This window comes from Coregonus clupeaformis, chromosome 10 (genome assembly GCF_020615455.1).
Source record: "Coregonus clupeaformis isolate EN_2021a chromosome 10, ASM2061545v1, whole genome shotgun sequence".
Lineage (NCBI taxonomy): Eukaryota > Metazoa > Chordata > Actinopteri > Salmoniformes > Salmonidae > Coregonus > Coregonus clupeaformis.
Genome location: NC_059201.1, coordinates 468,724 through 486,901, shown reverse-complemented (window position 1 = coordinate 486,901; position 18,178 = coordinate 468,724). Strand labels below are relative to the sequence as shown.

Sequence of the window (18,178 nt, the reverse complement as noted above, 5' to 3'; positions counted from 1 at the left end):
TCTTTCCTTCTCTTCACCCTCTCCTCCATTCCTCCAACAACATGCAGCAGCTCTCTTCCGACAGCAAAGCCTTCTGTCCTCCATCCATCGTCTCCAACATAAACATTTCAACAATGAAAATGAGTCATAAATTAATAAGACATTTACTGTACCACAGAGAGAGAGAGACACATACTGTACCACAGAGAGAGAGAGACACATACTGTACCACAGAGAGAGAGAGACACATACTGTACCACAGAGAGAGAGAGACACATACTGTACCACAGAGAGAGAGAGAGACACATACTGTACCACAGAGAGAGACACATACTGTACCACAGAGAGAGAGAGAGACACATACTGTACCACAGAGAGAGAGAGACACATACTGTACCACAGAGAGAGACACATACTGTACCACAGAGAGAGAGAGACACATACTGTACCACAGAGAGAGAGAGACACATACTGTACCACAGAGAGAGAGAGACACATACTGTACCACAGAGAGAGAGACACATACTGTACCACAGAGAGAGAGAGACACATACTGTACCACAGAGAGAGAGAGACACATACTGTACCACAGAGAGAGAGAGACATACTGTACCACAGAGAGAGAGAAGACACATACTGTACCACAGAGAGAGAGACACATACTGTACCACAGAGAGAGAGAGACACATACTGTACCACAGAGAGAGAGAGACACATACTGTACCACAGAGAGAGAGAGACACATACTGTACCACAGAGAGAGAGAGACACATACTGTACCACAGAGAGAGAGACACATACTGTACCACAGAGAGAGAGAGACACATACTGTACCACAGAGAGAGAGAGACACATACTGTACCACAGAGAGAGAGAGACACATACTGTACCACAGAGAGAGAGAGACACATACTGTACCACAGAGAGAGAGAGACACATACTGTACCACAGAGAGAGAGAGACACATACTGTACCACAGAGAGAGAGAGAGACACATACTGTACCACAGAGAGAGAGAGACACATACTGTACCACAGAGAGAGAGACACATACTGTACCACAGAGAGAGAGAGAGACACATACTGTACCACAGAGAGAGAGAGACACATACTGTACCACAGAGAGAGAGAGACACATACTGTACCACAGAGAGAGAGAGACACATACTGTACCACAGAGAGAGAGAGACACATACTGTACCACAGAGAGAGACACATACTGTACCACAGAGAGAGAGAGACACATACTGTACCACAGAGAGAGAGAGACACATACTGTACCACAGAGAGAGAGAGAGACACATACTGTACCACAGAGAGAGAGAGACACATACTGTACCACAGAGAGAGAGAGACACATACTGTACCACAGAGAGAGAGAGAGACACATACTGTACCACAGAGAGAGAGAGGACACATACTGTACCACAGAGAGAGAGAGACACATACTGTACCACAGAGAGAGAGAGACACATACTGTACCACAGAGAGAGAGAGACACATACTGTACCACAGAGAGAGAGAGACACATACTGTACCACAGAGAGAGAGACACATACTGTACCACAGAGAGAGAGAGACACATACTGTACCACAGAGAGAGAGAGACACATACTGTACCACAGAGAGAGAGAGACACATACTGTACCACAGAGAGAGAGAGACACATACTGTACCACAGAGAGAGAGAGACACATACTGTACCACAGAGAGAGAGACACACATACTGTACCACAGAGAGAGAGAGACACACATACTGTACCACAGAGAGAGAGACACATACTGTACCACAGAGAGAGACACATACTGTACCACAGAGAGAGAGACACATACTGTACCACAGAGAGAGAGAGACACATACTGTACCACAGAGAGAGAGAGACACATACTGTACCACAGAGAGAGACACATACTGTACCACAGAGAGAGAGACACATACTGTACCACAGAGAGAGAGACACACATACTGTACCACAGAGAGAGAGAGACACATACTGTACCACAGAGAGAGAGAGACACATACTGTACCACAGAGAGAGAGAGACACATACTGTACCACAGAGAGAGAGACACATACTGTACCACAGAGAGAGAGAGAGAGAGAGAGAGAGATACTGTACCACAGAGAGAGAGAGACACATACTGTACCACAGAGAGAGAGAGAGAGACACATACTGTACCACAGAGAGAGAGAGAGACACATACTGTACCACAGAGAGAGAGAGACACATACTGTACCACAGAGAGAGAGATACACATACTGTACCACAGAGAGAGAGAGAGACACATACTGTTCAAGAGAGAGCGAAGGGAGAGAAGCTGGGGCCCGGTCGCAATTAAAGCATTTGCTCTTGGAGCGCGTAACAGTGGAATCACACGGCTGTTGATTCCCCACGGTGATAATTATAACACGCTCAGCAGCCTGCCATACTGCCTTCCCCAACCAGGAAGCTAAATATAAACCTCACTCAATTATGGTCCTCTCCTCCCTCCCTCTACCCCTCTCTCTCTCCTCCCTCTACCCCTCTACCCCTCTACCCCTCTCACTCTCCTCCCTCTCTCTACCCCTCTCTCTCTCCTCTCTCTACCCCTCTCTCTACCCCTCTCCTCTCTCTACCCCTCTCTCTCTCCTCTCCTCTCTCAACCCCTTTCTCTCTCCTCTCCTCCCTCCCTCTACCCCTCTCTCTACCCCTCTCCTCTCTCTACCCCTCTCTCTCTCTCCTCTCCTCCTTCTACCCCTCTCTCTCTCCTCTCCTCTCTCCACCCCTCTCTCTACCCCTCTCCTCTCTCTACCCCTCTCTCTCTCCTCTCCTCTCCTCTCCTCTCCCTCTCCCTCTCTCTCTACCCCTCTCTCTCTCTCCCCTCTCCCTCTCTCTCTCTCCCTCTTCTACCCCTCTCTCTCTCTCTCTCTCCCCTCTCTCTACCCCCTCTCCTCTCCCCACCCCTCTCTCTACCCCTCTCTCTCTCCTCTCCTCTCCTCTCTCTACCCCTCTCTCTCTCTTCTCCTCTCCCTACCCCTCTCTCTCTCCTCTCTTCTCTCTACCCCTCTCTCTACCCTTCTCTCTCTCCTCTCCTCTCTCTACCTCTCTCTCTCTCCTCTCCTCCCTCTACCCCTCTACCCCTGTGTTAACACCAGAGAGTTATATGCACACATTCATACACACATGCATACTCTCTCTCTTTCTCCTTCTCTCTCCCCCCTTCTCTGTTTCTCTCTATTTTTCTAACCCTCTCTAATCCCTCTCTTCTCTCTACCTCTACACCCCTTTAACCCTGTGATAATGCAAGAAAGTTCTCCCTCCCTCCCTCCCTCCCTCCCTCTTTAATTCTCCTCACAATATCATCTCCATAACTGATATGTTGTTTGCATGCAGATCATCCTCATATTATGCTCATATGTTTATACAGTTATGTGTCATGTTATGAAACCTGCTAAGCATTCCAAATGAAGGTAATGATTATGCATTGTGTGTTATTGTGTTTGTGTGTGTGTGTTTGTGTTTTTCTTCAATCCTACCCGACTGGTATGTTTTCTCTGGGAACAGTATCCAGGGGAAGAATTTCTCTGGGGAGAGGAGAGGAGAGGAGAGGAGAGGAGAGGAGAGGAGAGGAGAGGAGAGGAGAGGAGAGGAGAGGAGAGGAGAGGAGAGGAGAGGAGAGGTGAGGAGAGGAGAGGAGGGGTAATTGAAGTATAGGTCTAGTATAGTGTTGTAATAGAAGTGTGTACTAGTGAAAAGGGCTGTTCTGTAGTATTGTTGTTGTAAGTAGATTAGTACACTAGAAGTGTATGACACTAGATGTGGAATGTGAAGTAGGAGTGTATTAGGAAAACACTAGTGAGGAAGTTGGGCCTGTCTCCAAGCTGCAGCAGATTTTCATGCTGGCTGGTTCTAGTGTTGGCGTTTCTTTGAATGGCAGGGAGAAAGTTGTTGAGGCCTCTCCCAAGACTACACACACAGATATACACACACAGTAACACACACACACACTCACACAGTAACACACACACACACACACACAGTAACACACACGGACACACACACAGTAACACACACACACAGTAACACACACACACATTAACACACACACACACAGTAACACACACACATTAACACACACACAGTAAGACACACACACAGTAAAACACACACACTCACACAGTAACACACACTGTAATATACACACACACACACATTAACACACACACAGTAACACACAGACACACACACACACACAGTAACACCCTGGTGTCTCTGTCTCCCTAAGAAGCTCACACCTGGGCTCCAGGGTAGCGAGGTGTAAATGTTTTCTTGTCCTTCCCTCTGTTGCTTTAGGGAGGCAGCCCGTGCACGTACTCACACACACATACACACACGCACGCATGCACACACACACACACCACCCTTTTAATCCTGCCAGTTAACATCAGCAAGGCCCCACCAAAAACAGAGAGAGGAGGAAAGGAGAGGAAAGGAAAGGAAAGGAGAGGAGAGGAAAGGAAAGGAAAGGAGAGGAGAGGAGAGGAAAGGAAAGGAAAGGAAAGGAAAGGAGAGGAGAGGAGAGGAGAGGAGAGGAGAGGAGAGGAGAGGAGAGGAGAGGAGAGGAGAGGAGAGGAGAGGAGAGGAGAGGAGAGGAGAGGAGAGGAAAGGAAGGAAAGGAAAGGAGAGGAGAGGAAAGGAAAGGAGAGGAGAGGAGAGGAGAGGAGAGGAAAGGAGAGGAGAGAGGAGAGGAGAGGAGAGGAGAGGAGAGGAGAGGAAAGGAGAGGAGAGGAGAGGAGAGGAAAGAAGGAAGGAGATCAAAAGAAAGAAAGAATGGAGTGATCAGGGAACGAAGGTGTGGTTGGGGAGGAAGACAACGTGGAGACACGTCTCTGTTGTGTTTGTACTCTGTGATGTCGGGACACGCTTCCTTTGGCGCTCGGTGACGGCCGAGGACAGTTTGAATCCCCGGAATGGCATCGGATTACCGTTGCCGACGGAGACCTTTGCCGTGCGCATGAGTCGGTGCAGGGCGGCAGACTCTGGAATGTTACTGTGTGTTGCCCCAGCACATTTTATTTGTGTTGTCATGTCAAGAAGAGAGAGAGTGTGTGTGTGTGTGTGTGTGTGTGTGTGTGTGTGTGTGTGTGTGTGTGTGTGTGTGTGTGTGTGTGTGTGTGTGTGTGTGTGTGTGTGTGTGTGTGTGTGTGTGTGTGTGTATGCGTGTGGTATGGGTGACTCGCGTCTGGAATCCAGTGATGCTCTCTCTCACTGCAGTGCACAGTACAAACACGTCAGAGAAAGTAGGCTTTTAAAGTGGGATAGTTAACAAGGGCCTTCCACTTCCAAAAGGCATATAGGAAACAAGGCCTTTTCAATACGGGGCTGCTGATCAAAGTCTACTGTAATATACAAGAGCATACCATCTTATCAGGCTTTTCTTGACTTGGGCCCAGATTGTTGATCAGATCATGAGGTCTGGGAAAACTCCTGGCTGTAGAAGTTGTGAAAAAGTGCACTGGGATTACAATAAGAGTTCATCTGGTAAGGTGTTCTTTGGCTTCTTATGTATTCAAATGTATCCTCACTACCAAAAGAGGCTCTGGATAAGAGTGTCTGCTAAATGACTAAACATTTAAATGTACACATTTTTTAAAAACTGTAGGAGGCTAAACTAGTAGGATAAAGACACCAGATAGTTGCAGTTAAAAATACTTTATTGAATTGATCTCTCCTCGTAGGAGACAAGCAAAGCAAAACGGCTACTGCCAAAGTTGTTATTAGCTGTATTGAGTATTTGAGTAAGCCTGGGACAGGGAGCATCCATCCCTAGTGTGAGGTCCAGGCCAGGGGGCCAGGGGGCCAGGGGGCCAGGGGGCCAGGGTAGCTCCACTAAGCTGAGGTATCATGTTCCCCTCCTCTCCCCTTCCTGAAGCAGGGAGTCTCTCTGCCGTAACACTCAGTGCGGTCACCCTGAACTATCAGTGGACAGACAGGCTACTGTCTTTCTCTCCAAACAAAAACCTGGTGGAAGGGGGAATGCTTTCAGCCGTTGTGTAACAGACCAACACACACACACACATAGAGAAACATGAGCACACACACAGAAACACACACACACACACACACACACACACACACACACACACACACACATAGAGAAACATGAGCACACACACAGAAACACACACACACACACACACACACACATAGAGAAACATGAGCACACACACAGAAACACACACACACACACACACACACACACACACGAGAAACATGACCCAGGCCACAGCAGCGGTCCTGTCTGAAACATGAGCCAGGCCACAGCAGCGGTCCTGTCTGAAACATGAGCCAGGCCACAGCAGCGGTCCTGTCTAAAACATGAGCCAGGCCACAGCAGCGGTCCTGTCTGAAACATGACCCAGGCCACAGCAGCGGTCCTGTCTGAAACATGAGCCAGGCCACAGCAGCGGTCCTGTCTGAAACATGAGCCAGGCCACAGCAGCGGTCCTGTCTGAAACATGACCCAGGCCACAGCAGCGGTCTTGTCTGAAACATGGGCCACAGCAGCGGTCCTGTCTGAAACATGAGCCAGGCCACAGCAGCGGTCCTGTCTGAAACATGGGCCACAGCAGCGGTCCTGTCTGAAACATGAGCCAGGCCACAGCAGCGGTCCTGTCTGGGCCTCAACAAAGAGGAGCAGAGGGACGTGGTGCTAAATGGACCACATCCTCAGGCTGATCATCCCCTCAACGCTTTACACCTCGCTTCTCCAAACACAACGCGGCTTTATGTGATCTCTTTCTCTCCCACCGTGTGTGTGTGTGTGTGTGTGTGTGTGTGTGTTATGCATGGGTGTGTACGTGTTTCTGTGTGTGTGTGTGCTTCTGTGTGTGCTTCTGTGTGTCTGTATATGCATGGGTGTGCACATGTTTATGTGTGTGTGTGTGTGTGTGTGTGTGTGTGAGAGAGAGTGCACATGCTACCACCCAGTGTTCTAGGTCTTGGGTCTCCACTCCGGTCTCTTGCAGTGTTAAAACACCCGCAGCTCCGGTGTGCCCAAAACACCGCCTGCGGCTCAACTCAAAGGCACCTTTTTACATTTTTAGATGTTATCTGCATGAAAGGGGGATTACTCGTTCTCTCCTACTCTCCGGGAGGAGGAGGGAGAAGAGGGGAGGAGGGGAAGGTCTGTTCTACCCTTCCATTTATCTAGAGGAGGCCCGTCTTTGAACAATCAGTAAACATTTTAATCTGGCCTTCAGCCAAGCCGCCTCTAGTGCCCCAGCTGTTTGAGAGTTGGTGAGAGAGAGAGAGAGAGAGAGAGAGAGTGAGGGAGGGAGGAGAGAGAGAGAGAGAGAGAGAGAGAGAGAGAGAGAGAGAGAGAGAGAGAGAGAGAGAGAGAGAGAGAGTACTTTATTGTACATTAACAGAATGAATCTCGTCCTTTGATGTTCCCTCTTCTCATTTTCTTTCCAGGCATCATCGCTTACACCGAGTATCTCTTTCTGCTCTGCATTCTGACAAGTGAGTCTCTCCCTCTCTCTCTCTCTCTCTCTCTCTTTCTCTTGCTCTCTCCTCTCTCTCTCTCTCCCTCTCTTTCTCGCTCTCTCTCGCTCCCTCTCCCGCTCTCTCTCTCTCTCTCTCTCTCTCTCTCTCTCTCTCTCTCTCTCTCTCTCTCTCTCTCTCTCTCTCTCTCTCTCACATACTCTTTCTATCTCTCTCTCCCTCTCTCTCCCTCTCTCTCTCTTTCTACGTTCTACTCTCTCTGCCCTCCCGCTCTCTCTCTCTCTGCCCTCCCTCTCTCTCTCCCTCTCTCTCTCTCTCTCTCTCTCTCTCTCTCTCTCTCTCTCTCTCTCTCTCTCTCTCTCTCTCTCTCTCTCTCTCTCTCTCTCTCTCTCTCTCTCTCTCTCTCTCTCTCTCTCTCTCTCACATACTCTTTCTATCTTTATCTCCCTCTCTCCCACTCTCTCTCTCTTTCTACGTTCTACTCTCTCTGCCCTCCCGCTCTCTCTCTCTCTGCCCTCCCTCTCTCTCTCCCTCTCTCTCTCTCTCTCTCTCTCTTATGAAGAGGGACTGGTGGTGCCCTCTGCTTACATTAAACACAAATCATTACTAAAGGCCAACGTTGGTCTGTTAAAGTTGACAGTATGTCCCAGACATGGGTGGCCCACCCAAGATCTCCAGTCCCCCAAAAAATACCAAAATCTCAAGTTCCTCTCACTACGGTAGGTGGTAAAATCTACACTGTTCCTAAAGAGGCTGCCGAGACACAGGAGGTCCTAAATGAAGACAAGATAAGATCAAATCAAATCAAATTTTATTTGTCACATGTGCCGAATACAACAGTGAAATGCTTTTTAACAATGTAGTGTTAAGTAAAAAATTGATAAATAAAAAACAAATAATTAAAGAGCAGCAGTAAAATAACAGTAGCGGGGCTATATACAGGGGGTAACGGCGCAGAGTCAATGTGCGGGGGCACCCGGTTAGTCGAGGTAATTGAGGTAAAATGTACTTGTAGGTAGAGTTAAAGTGACTATGCATAGATAATAAACAGAGAGTAGCAGCAGCGTAAAAGGGGGAGGGGGATAGAAGCCATTTGATTAGCTGTTCATTTGATTAGCTGTTCAGGAGTCTTATGGCTTGGGGGTAGAAGCTGTTTAGAAGCCTTTTGGAACTAGACTTGGCACACCGGTACCGCTTGCCATGCGGTAGCAGACAGAACAGTCTATGTCTAGGGTGTCTGGAGTCTGACAATTTTTAGGGCCTTCCTCTGACACCGCCTGGTATAGAGGTCCTGGATGGTAGGAAGATAAAACATAAGTTAAGACAACATTGAAAATTGAGTGGCTTTGAGACAGGTGCTTAGCAGCTAGCCTAGCGGTTAGAGCATTGGGCCAGTAACCCAAAGGTTGCTCTTTCGAATACCCGAGCCGACTATGTGAAAAGTCTGTTGATGTGCCCTTGAGCAAGACACTTAACCCTAATTTGTTCCAGGGGTGTCGTACTACTATGGCTGACCCTGTAAAACAACACATTTCACTGCACCTATCCGGTATAAGTGACAATAAAACATATTTTTTTGTAAATAATCTGCCCCCCAAAAAAAGACTCAACACACATGCTCCCAACATTTCAACTCCTGTAAATGTAGTTATTCATCAAATAGGCCTTCATCAACATTGTTACAATAAAACACACTTGGAGTCATATATTGCTTTGGCTGCATCCCAAATGGCACCTGATTCGCTATATAGTGCACTACTTCTGTCCATGGCTTTAGAAAGAAGTAGTGGACTACATAGGAAATAGGATGCAGACTTGACACTGGTGTTGACAGTCTGTGTAGATAAATCTCCAGCCACACTCTGAGGTCCTGCTTTGCTGTTGTTGCTCACTAAGGATCTCAGTCATCGCTGCCACACACGCTTTGCCTGGTAACCCAGCGCTGGAATAATATTTACATAGCACTTGCCAAGATGAGAGAGAAAGATCCACAGGTAGTAATGTACATTTTAGTCATTTGGCAGACGCGCTTATCCAGAGCGACTTACAAGGGCAATTAAGGTTAAGTGCCTTGCTCAAGGACAGATTTTTCACCTAGTCGGCTCAGGGATTCAAACCAGTGACCTTTGGGTTACTGGATCAACGCTCTTAACCGCTAGGCTACCTGCTGCCTCAGTATTCAGTCAATACAGCTGATTAAACTGAGCCTAAAGATACATTAATGGATATAATTTTAACAGTAGAGATGTAATGGGATAAAGATACATTCAGGGATATAATTGTAAAAGTGGTGATGTAGTGGGAAATGTGGGATGGGAACAATTAGAACATAGACAACTGTATCAAATGACATTGACGTGTTTGAGCAAAACAGATCACAACAGATCTTGCTATCTTAAATATGATCTGGATGCATGTAGAAGCATACATAACCACTAGTAGTCCATTCAGTCCCGATGGTGTGGAGATCAGTCATCTTCATCCCTCCTCTTCCTCAGAGCCCCACGCAGGCTTCAAGATCGCCTTCAACATGTTCGACGCGGACGGGAACCAGATGGTTGACAAGAGGGAGTTCCTAGTGGTGAGTTACCGTTACCACCCTTAATAAATAAATAATTTCATTTAAAAAATGCATTTAACAGTTTTATGTGCCAAGAAGATAACTACTGCACACTGTTGATCTCACACATAATCTCCTCCTCTCCTCTCCTCTCTTCTCTTCTCTTCTCTTCTCTTCTCTTCTCTTCTCTTCTCTTCTCTTCTCTTCTCTTCTCTTCTCTTCTCTTCTCTTCTCTCTTCTCTCTTCTCTTCTCTTCTCCTCTTCTCTCCCCCTCTCCTCTCCTCTCCTCTCCTCTCCTCTCCTCTCCTCTCCTCTCCTCTCCCTCTCCTCTCCTCTCCTCTCCTCTCCTCTCCTCTCCTCTCCTCTCCTCTCCTCTCCCTTCCTCTTCTCCCCTCTCCTCTTCTCTCCTCTCCTCTCCCCCTCTCCTCTCCTCTCCTCTCCTCTCCTCTCTTCTCTTCTCTTCTCTTCTCTTCTCTTCTCTTCTCTTCTCTTCTCTTCTCTTCTCTTCTCTTCTCTTCTCTTCTCTTCTCTCTCTCTCCTCTCTCTCTCTCCTCTCCTCTCCTCTCCTCTCCTCTCCTCTCCTCTCCTCTCCTCTCCTCTCCTCTCCTCTCCTCTCCTCTCCTCTCCCTCTCCTCTCCCTCTCCTCTCCTCTCCTCTCCTCTCCTCTCTCCCCTCTCCTCTCCTCTCCTCTCCTCTCCTCTCTCCTCTCCTCTCCTCTCCTCTCCTCTCCTCTCCTCTCCTCTCCTCTCCTCTCCCTCTCCTCTCCTCTCCTCTCCTCTCCTCTCCTCTCCTCTCCTCTCCTCTCCTCTCTCCTCTCCTCTCCTCTCCTCTCCTCTCTCCCTCTCCTCTCCTCTCCTCTCCTCTCCTCTCCTCTCCTCTCCTCTCCTCTCTTCCTCTCCTCTCCCTCTCCTCTCTCTCTCTCTCTCCTCTCCCTCTCCTCTCCTCTCCTCTCCTCTCCTCTCCTCTCCTCTCCTCTCCTCTCCTCTCCTCTCCTCTCCTCTCCTCTCCTCTCCTCTCTCCTCTCCTCTCCTCTCCTCTCCTCTCCTCTCCTCTCCTCTCCTCTCCTCTCCTCTCCTCTCCTCTCCTCTCCTCTCCTCTCCTCTCCTCTCCTCTCCTCTCCTCTCCTCTCCTCCTTCTCCCCCTCCTCCCCCCTCTCCTCTCCTCTCCTCTCCTCTCCTCTCCTCTCCTCTCCTCTCCAGCTGCAGGAGATCTTCAGGAAGAAAAATGAGAAGAAGGGGAGGAAAGGAGATGTGGAGAAGTCAGCTCAGCTGGTAAGAGCAAACAAGAGGGAGAGAGAGTATATTTGTGATTGTAAATATGTGTCAGTGTGTGTGTGTGCGTGTGTGTGTGCGTTGTGCATGCATGCTTGTGTTCAAGCTAATTTCCCTCACAGCAAGCGGCAGGACCAGACCTTTCCCTGCAGTATTTCTCACCCCAAGTCAAACAGCAATGTCTGTTTTGTTCAGTTTCTGTTATGCTAATGAATGTGTCTTTACAATGAAATATACACCAAGACTAGATCATAAATCTGTCTTGCCTACTACTTACTAAAACGACATTCTGTGTACTAATACTACATGCTATTTAGAATGTTCTGTTTAGTGAAAACGAATGCAGTAAGCAACACATATCAATGTACTAGACTCACCTATACTGAGAATGCGTGATCTAATGCGCAATTGTGTTGATTCCCGCCATTCGTTCATTTTGGTACCGCATTCCCTTATCTCATTATCAGCTGATTATCAGCTGTTGTCAAACACACGTGGGTCTGAGGAAACAATTCTCTTCATCAATAGCATGCAGCAACTTCATGCTAGATGAAATGTCGAAATTAGTATGACATCTTGGCATTTAAAGCACATTCAATTTTTTAAATTTCATATACTATAAGAAGTTATATTTTCGCACACCCAAAATGCCTACTATTTAGAATGCAAGCACGGGTATTCGGACACGGCCCATGTGTGTTGAACTTGCTATCAATACTGATTTGAGGGGTCAAAGATGTCATATTTGAAGAAATAAATATTTATCATACAGTATAATATGACGTTAAAACATCAACCTCCAAGCATGTTCAGGACTTTGTCTGTCGCTTTCCCACACTTCACATACACACTGCAGATTGTGCATTCGGTTCACTTTGAAGTTAAGATCCCTCTCGCTTGCGTCAGGAGCAGTGGGAGACAAGCAGAGCCAAAATGGCCTCCTTTCCCAGTGTTTTGTGGATGGGTGACATCTCCCGTAAGCAGCCCATGTGGGCCAACGTAAACACGAGGATCTGATAGAGAGATAAGAGGGGATGAGAGGGGATTGTGGGAGTTTCTGTGGCATTAGCTTCAGAGGGACCAGACACACTTAGCCAGACGGCTCCTCGGAGGGGCACAGCTGAGGAATGCTGTTTAAAGTCTATGTCCTAAATGGCACCCTACAGATGTAGGATCTTAATTTGAGCCAGTTTGCTACAGCAGGAAAATAATCCTGCAGCAACAGGAAATGTGAATTATTATGGGTATTATAATTAATGGCCATTTTTGTAAGGATTGATACATTTTTCGAAAGGGAAAATCAAGTCTGACATTTCAAAGTGGAAATGACTAACTTCAGAAGCCTTTTTTAAACCTCAAATACACTACAAGTTTAACATTTCCTGCAGTTCTCCTGCAACGGGGTGATCAAATTAAGATCCTACATCTGTATTTCCTTTATAGTGCACTACTTGTGCACTCTATTTCCTATAGATGGGTTGTCTGACAACGTCATGGAAATGATGCGCGTGCACCGATGTGACCGGCAGGGGTGCGTTGTTATGATTCTGAACGGTCAGATGGCTACCAACAATGACAACAAGCTGCCATGTGGGGAATCGTAGGTGGCTCGTTTCAGCTAGTTTCAGATGGTCAAATATGTGGCCCACTGATCCTCCGTGCCCCTTCAATAACAGGATCAGATACAATGTCTCTTTAACGTTAGGATAACGTTATGGTAATGTCATGTGTATATTAAGGTACCATGTGAATGATACAATCATGTGGTGCTATCTGTGACAATCATACGGTATGTTTTGTGAGGTGTATTACCAGGGTAGCACATTGTGAACACACACCACACTTTACCCTTTACATAGAGCACCTTACAAATGGCACCCTATTCCCTATGTAGTGCACTACTTTTGACCAGGGCTTTGGTCAAAAGTAGTGCACTTTATAGGAAATAGGGTGCCATTTTGGATGCAACCGTGGTTTACTTTATTGTAGAAGTATGAAAAGTAGAAAAGTAATACCCGTACAGTATGTTGTGGAATGTTGTGTAGCTAGAAGTGTCTTGGTTTACGGTAGCAGTACTCCTGTTGTCCATTTGAGCAAGTGTGTCTCTCCTTGCATGCATCTAATCTAACATGTGTCCTTTCTCTTCCTCCTCCTCCTCCTCCTCCTCCTCCTCCTCCTCCTCCTCCTCTTCCTCCTCCTTTTTGACCGCATGCCGTGCGTCCTCCTCTCCTCCTCGTCTCTGTGTGTAAAAGAGTATGCAGCTCTATGGATATCAGGTTGCGCCCATCAACAGCGTATGTATCAACCCGGCTGCACCCCAAATGGCACCCTATTCCCTATATAGTGCACTACTGTTGTCAAAACGTATTGCGTTAGTGAATAGGTTGCCATTTCGGACACAACTGTATAGCTTTGTCCCTGGTCTAAACTCTGTGTATATCTAGATCCATAGAAATAGAGTGAAATAGATAGAAATCCATTGAAATAGACCTTCCTTGTATTCTGTCTGAGTGATTGATTGCGGAGGGGTGGAGGAGTAACGATTTTAGGGGTCAGAGAGAGGGGCGTCAACAAAAGTGAATGATTTGATTTAGAATGACTAAGAAACACTGACTTAAAATAGAATCAAGCATTGTTAATTTTTGGGGGACGGGGGAGGGGGGGAGGGGTAGGAGGGAGGGGATTTTGGTAAATAGTATGGATAGTAGAGTGAGCACACTTTATGAAGTAAGCACAGTCCTTATGATGTGAGCACCCTATGAAGTAAGCACAGTCCTTATGATGTAAGCACCCTATGAAGTAAGCACAGTCCTTATGATGTAAGCACTCTATGAAGTAAGCACATTCCTTATGATGTAATCACCCTATGAAGTAAGCACAGTCTTTGAAGTAAGCACATTCCTTATGAAGTAAGCACAGTCATGAAGTAAGCGCATCTGTTTTCACACAACACATGTACTCATGGACAAAATGGCTAGTATTGGATTTCTAGCAAGGGATAGGTTTTAGATTCACTGAGAAGGCACAGTGATGCCGAAACGTTGGTATTCTACCCAATAAATGAAGTCACTCTTTATGAAGTCACTGTCCTGGCCTGGAATGAATCCCAGTGAAGAGAAACAGTAGTCAATCTGAGTGTGTCTAAAATTGCACCCTATTCCCTATATAGTATGTGCACCATTGATATTCAGTGTCGATTCCAGGTTAACCCATAGACGACTCTCTGATGACAGATCAACAGGCCCTCTACGTGGTCATGTTTAGACTATAGGCCTGTCTCTCACTCAGCCTTAATGCACATTTCACTCCAGTCGCTGTGGAGGAGTGAAGGAACGTAATGGTCTATACTCAAACACAGCCCACAGAACCAGGCCACTGTCCGTCCTCCTACAGGGGAGCAGACCTCTCCTTCCTGTCACTAACCTGATGGACGACAGGCCAGTAGAACCTGTGATGTTGAATGGCCGCCCCTGTATTCCCCTATAGAGACAGACAAGACAGCTGGCCAATCACTGTGTTGGATGTGTACTGTAGGCTTTCTCAGTTTAGAACAATATTCTATTGGTTGGGCTTCCGTCTGTACACACATTGTGAGTGGTTTATAATTAACGACTTTAGTTGAGTGAATGAACAGCAGATGTTGTCTTGTGTGACATGTGTTATTCAAAGTGATAGTCAAACCACCATGCAGTATCGATGTCGTTTGACTGGAGCTAAGGAAAACAATGTTTGACTCATCTGAGTGAAGTGGGAGGTAGGACAGTAGTAAAACCAATCCCCTATCTAGAAATAGAGTGATGGATCGCCTCATTGAGGGTGAGCTGCAGGTTTACAAATCTCTTTGATATGATGACAAATCATTCTACTATAATAATGATATCAGTGTGAGACTGTTAATTATTTAAATGTTACTGTGATCAGTCTTCTATATGATTAGCATATCACTAAGCCAATCCCTCCATTTTGTAATGAAATCTTTCATTTGATGTTTGATCTTTAATTGATGGTCCATTTCAAACGAATTAGAGAGAAATGATCATGGTTATTCCTTCGTATCATCATCCTCTCTTCCCTCCTTTAGTTGTCCTCTGTTTTTTTTTTACGGTGTTTGTGCTTCTGGTAAAAACTCCTGCAGGTGGTTAAAAAAGACAGTCAGGAGTTTGTGGCCAGGAGCTATTGGGACGTGTTGAGGCGCGGCGCCAGTCAAGCCCTGTTTTCAGACCTGGCAGAGGTATACCTGTCCTCTGTCCATTCATTCGTCCTTCTTTCCTCCGTTCATTCCTTGTTCTTTTCCTACATCTATACGTTCTTCCTTCCCTCCATCCCTCTATGCTCCATGTGTTTTCTGACCTGGCAGAAGTACAGCATAAGTGTTGTCTGTCAATCCACCCCCCTCCATCAGACCTGTATTCATCCATCCATCCCTCCCTTCCCTCATCCCTCTATCCTCCTCCGTATAGATTCTCTAACCTGGCGGAAGTACAGCATAACTGTCCTCTGTCAATCCATTCCTCCTCTCCTCTCCCTCCCTCCCTCCCTCCCTCCCTCCCTCCCTCCCTCCCTCCCTCCCTCCCTCCACCACCACATAGATTCATGTATCCATGTATTTCGTTCTCTCATACCCGACCATCCCTCTCTAGTTGTTATTTTAGTCACTTGATCCCATCCCTCCTTTGACTAGAAACATAAAAACTCTTCCCTTGGTTTTGACCCATCCATCCATAGCCATAGGACAACTATGTCACTGTGTAATATATTGTTTTTCTGTAGTAGATTCTTAGATTCAGATGTTTTATTATTAACCCTATTCGTTTAGTCTTATGTTTTATGCTTATCGATGTTAACTTCTGCCACCCCTTTGATATGTTCTGTATGAATCTCTGTGTTGGTTCCTTGTGGTTGCTGTACTGTAGCTTGCATGTCAGCCACCGTTTTTTAAAGAAAATAGTGTTAGAAAACTTTCTTAGCATAGAATACAGTGAAGACCTGCTTACCTACAAAGTGCTATACCAAAAAATTCATAATTCTAGCACCACACACACACACACACAAACAAACAAACAAACGCACACACACTTTAGATCATTGCCGTCCGTCTACAATTGAGCTCGGCTGACTTGGCAGTCTAGTGTTTCTCAGCCTGACGATTTGTTTGGCAGCCTCTTTAATGGCTAATAGGTGGCTAGCAGCGGAAGCAGAGGAGAGACAATAACACTGGAAGACTGCAGGAGATAATGGAGATTACCTGTATTTACATAGCCTGGACCCTTTCATCCAGAGGCTATCAAAGAGAGAGAGAGAGAGAGAGAGAGAGAGAGAGAGAGAGAGAGAGAGAGAGAGAGAGAGAGAGAGAGAGAGAGAGAGAGAGAGAGAGAGAGAGAGAGAGAGAGAGAGAGAGAGAGAGAGAGAGAGACAGAGAGAGAGAGAGAGACAGAGACAGAGACAGAGACAGAGACAGAGACAGAGACAGAGAGAGAGAGAGACAGAGAGAGAGACAGAGAGAGAGGAGGGGTGTGTGTTTACCTCCTATTCAGGTTCTCTGTCATGATGAGTCTCCCATTAGGCCCCCTGTGTTTGTCTGTGTCAGAAAGGACTGTCTGACTGTCTGACTCCACAGCTGGCTGACTCTCCAGCCCCAATAACAGGTCTAATGTGTTATTCAGGGGAGGGAGGGAGGGAGGGGAGTGAGCGAGAGAGAGAGAAGTTTTAGGGGTTGACATCAGTAATCACTGTTTTTCACCTCTGTTCTGAGATCAAAGGCCACAGCGGACACACACACACACAAACACACACACAAACCAGGTGCTGACTCACACACCTGATGGGCGTGATAACCATTATGTCGTCGATAGCGATGAGCTCACATACTCGCGCTCCACAACTTCCAGGAACCGGGAGGCATCCGGTCGTGATCTCACTCTTCCAGGATAGAGAGGGAGGGAAAGAAAGAAAGAGAGAGAGGGGGGGAGAAAGAGAGAGAGAGAGAGAGAGAGAGAGAGAGAGAGAGAGAGAGAGAGAGAGAGGGGGGGAGAAAGAGAGAAAGAGAGGGGGGAGAAAGAGAGAGAGAGGGGAGAAAGAGAGAGAGGGAGGGGAGGAAGAGAGAGAGGGAGGGGAGAAAGAGAGAGAGGGAGGGGAGACAGAGAGAGAGGGGGAAGAAAGAGAGAGACGGAGGGGAGAAAGAGAGAGAGAGGTAGGGGGAGAAAGAGAGAGAGAGAGAGAGAGAGAGAGGGGAGAAAGAGAGAAAGGAGAGGAGAAAGAGAGACGGTGGAGAGAAAGAGAGAGAGGGAGAGGAGAAAGAGAGAGAGGGAGGGGAGAAAGAGAGAGGGAGGGGAGGGGAGAGAGAGAGGGTGGGTGGGGAGAGAGAGAGGGGGGGAGTGGGGAGAAGAGAGAGAGAGAGAGAGAGAGAGAGAGAGAGAGAGAGAGAGAGAAACATGGAGTAAGAGAGAATATGACAGAGAGAGAGAGAGCGAGAGAGAGAGAGAGAGAGAGAGAGAGAGAGAGAGAGAGAAGAGAGGGGGAGAAAGGAGAAGAAGTAAACATGTGTATTGACTAGTCTGGGCGCAAAGCAAATGTGTCATATGGGGGATTGCCTTTTGAAGAAGAAGCTAGTCATTTCACCACATATATTTTACAAGTTTGTTCCTTTTACAAAATAAACACATCCTCAAACCACCGTTACCATGAGATACAAGAAGTTGTACATTTTATAGGGAAGCCACTTGAAGAAGATAGCCAGTTTAAGTATGACAGAGTGATACTTAATTTCTATGTAAAGCTATACTGAACAAAAATATAAACGCAACATGTAACGTGTTGGTCCCATGTTTCATGAGCTGAAATAAAAGATCCCAGAAATGTTCCATACTCACAAAAAGCTTATTT

The 18,178-nt window shown here is 46.8% G+C and overlaps 1 protein-coding gene across 9 annotated transcripts in view; it reads left to right on the top strand.

The window, feature by feature from the left end:
- LOC121563221 (calcium uptake protein 3, mitochondrial-like) overlaps window positions 1-18,178 on the top strand; it is a 38,728-nt gene that overhangs the window by 7,913 nt on the left and 12,637 nt on the right. For 4 of the 9 annotated variants that reach the window (XM_045222793.1, XM_045222792.1, XM_045222794.1 and 1 more), the window contains exons 5-9: window positions 7,436-7,483; window positions 9,964-10,046; window positions 11,225-11,296; window positions 13,549-13,590; window positions 15,432-15,527. In XM_045222793.1, the coding sequence (XP_045078728.1) occupies window positions 7,436-7,483; window positions 9,964-10,046; window positions 11,225-11,296; window positions 13,549-13,590; window positions 15,432-15,527 (341 nt within the window). The remainder of the gene's footprint in view (window positions 1-7,435; window positions 7,484-9,963; window positions 10,047-11,224; window positions 11,297-13,548; window positions 13,591-15,431; window positions 15,528-18,178) is intronic. The other 5 variants (XM_045222796.1, XM_045222798.1, XM_045222797.1 and 2 more) reach the window with 4 other exon arrangements.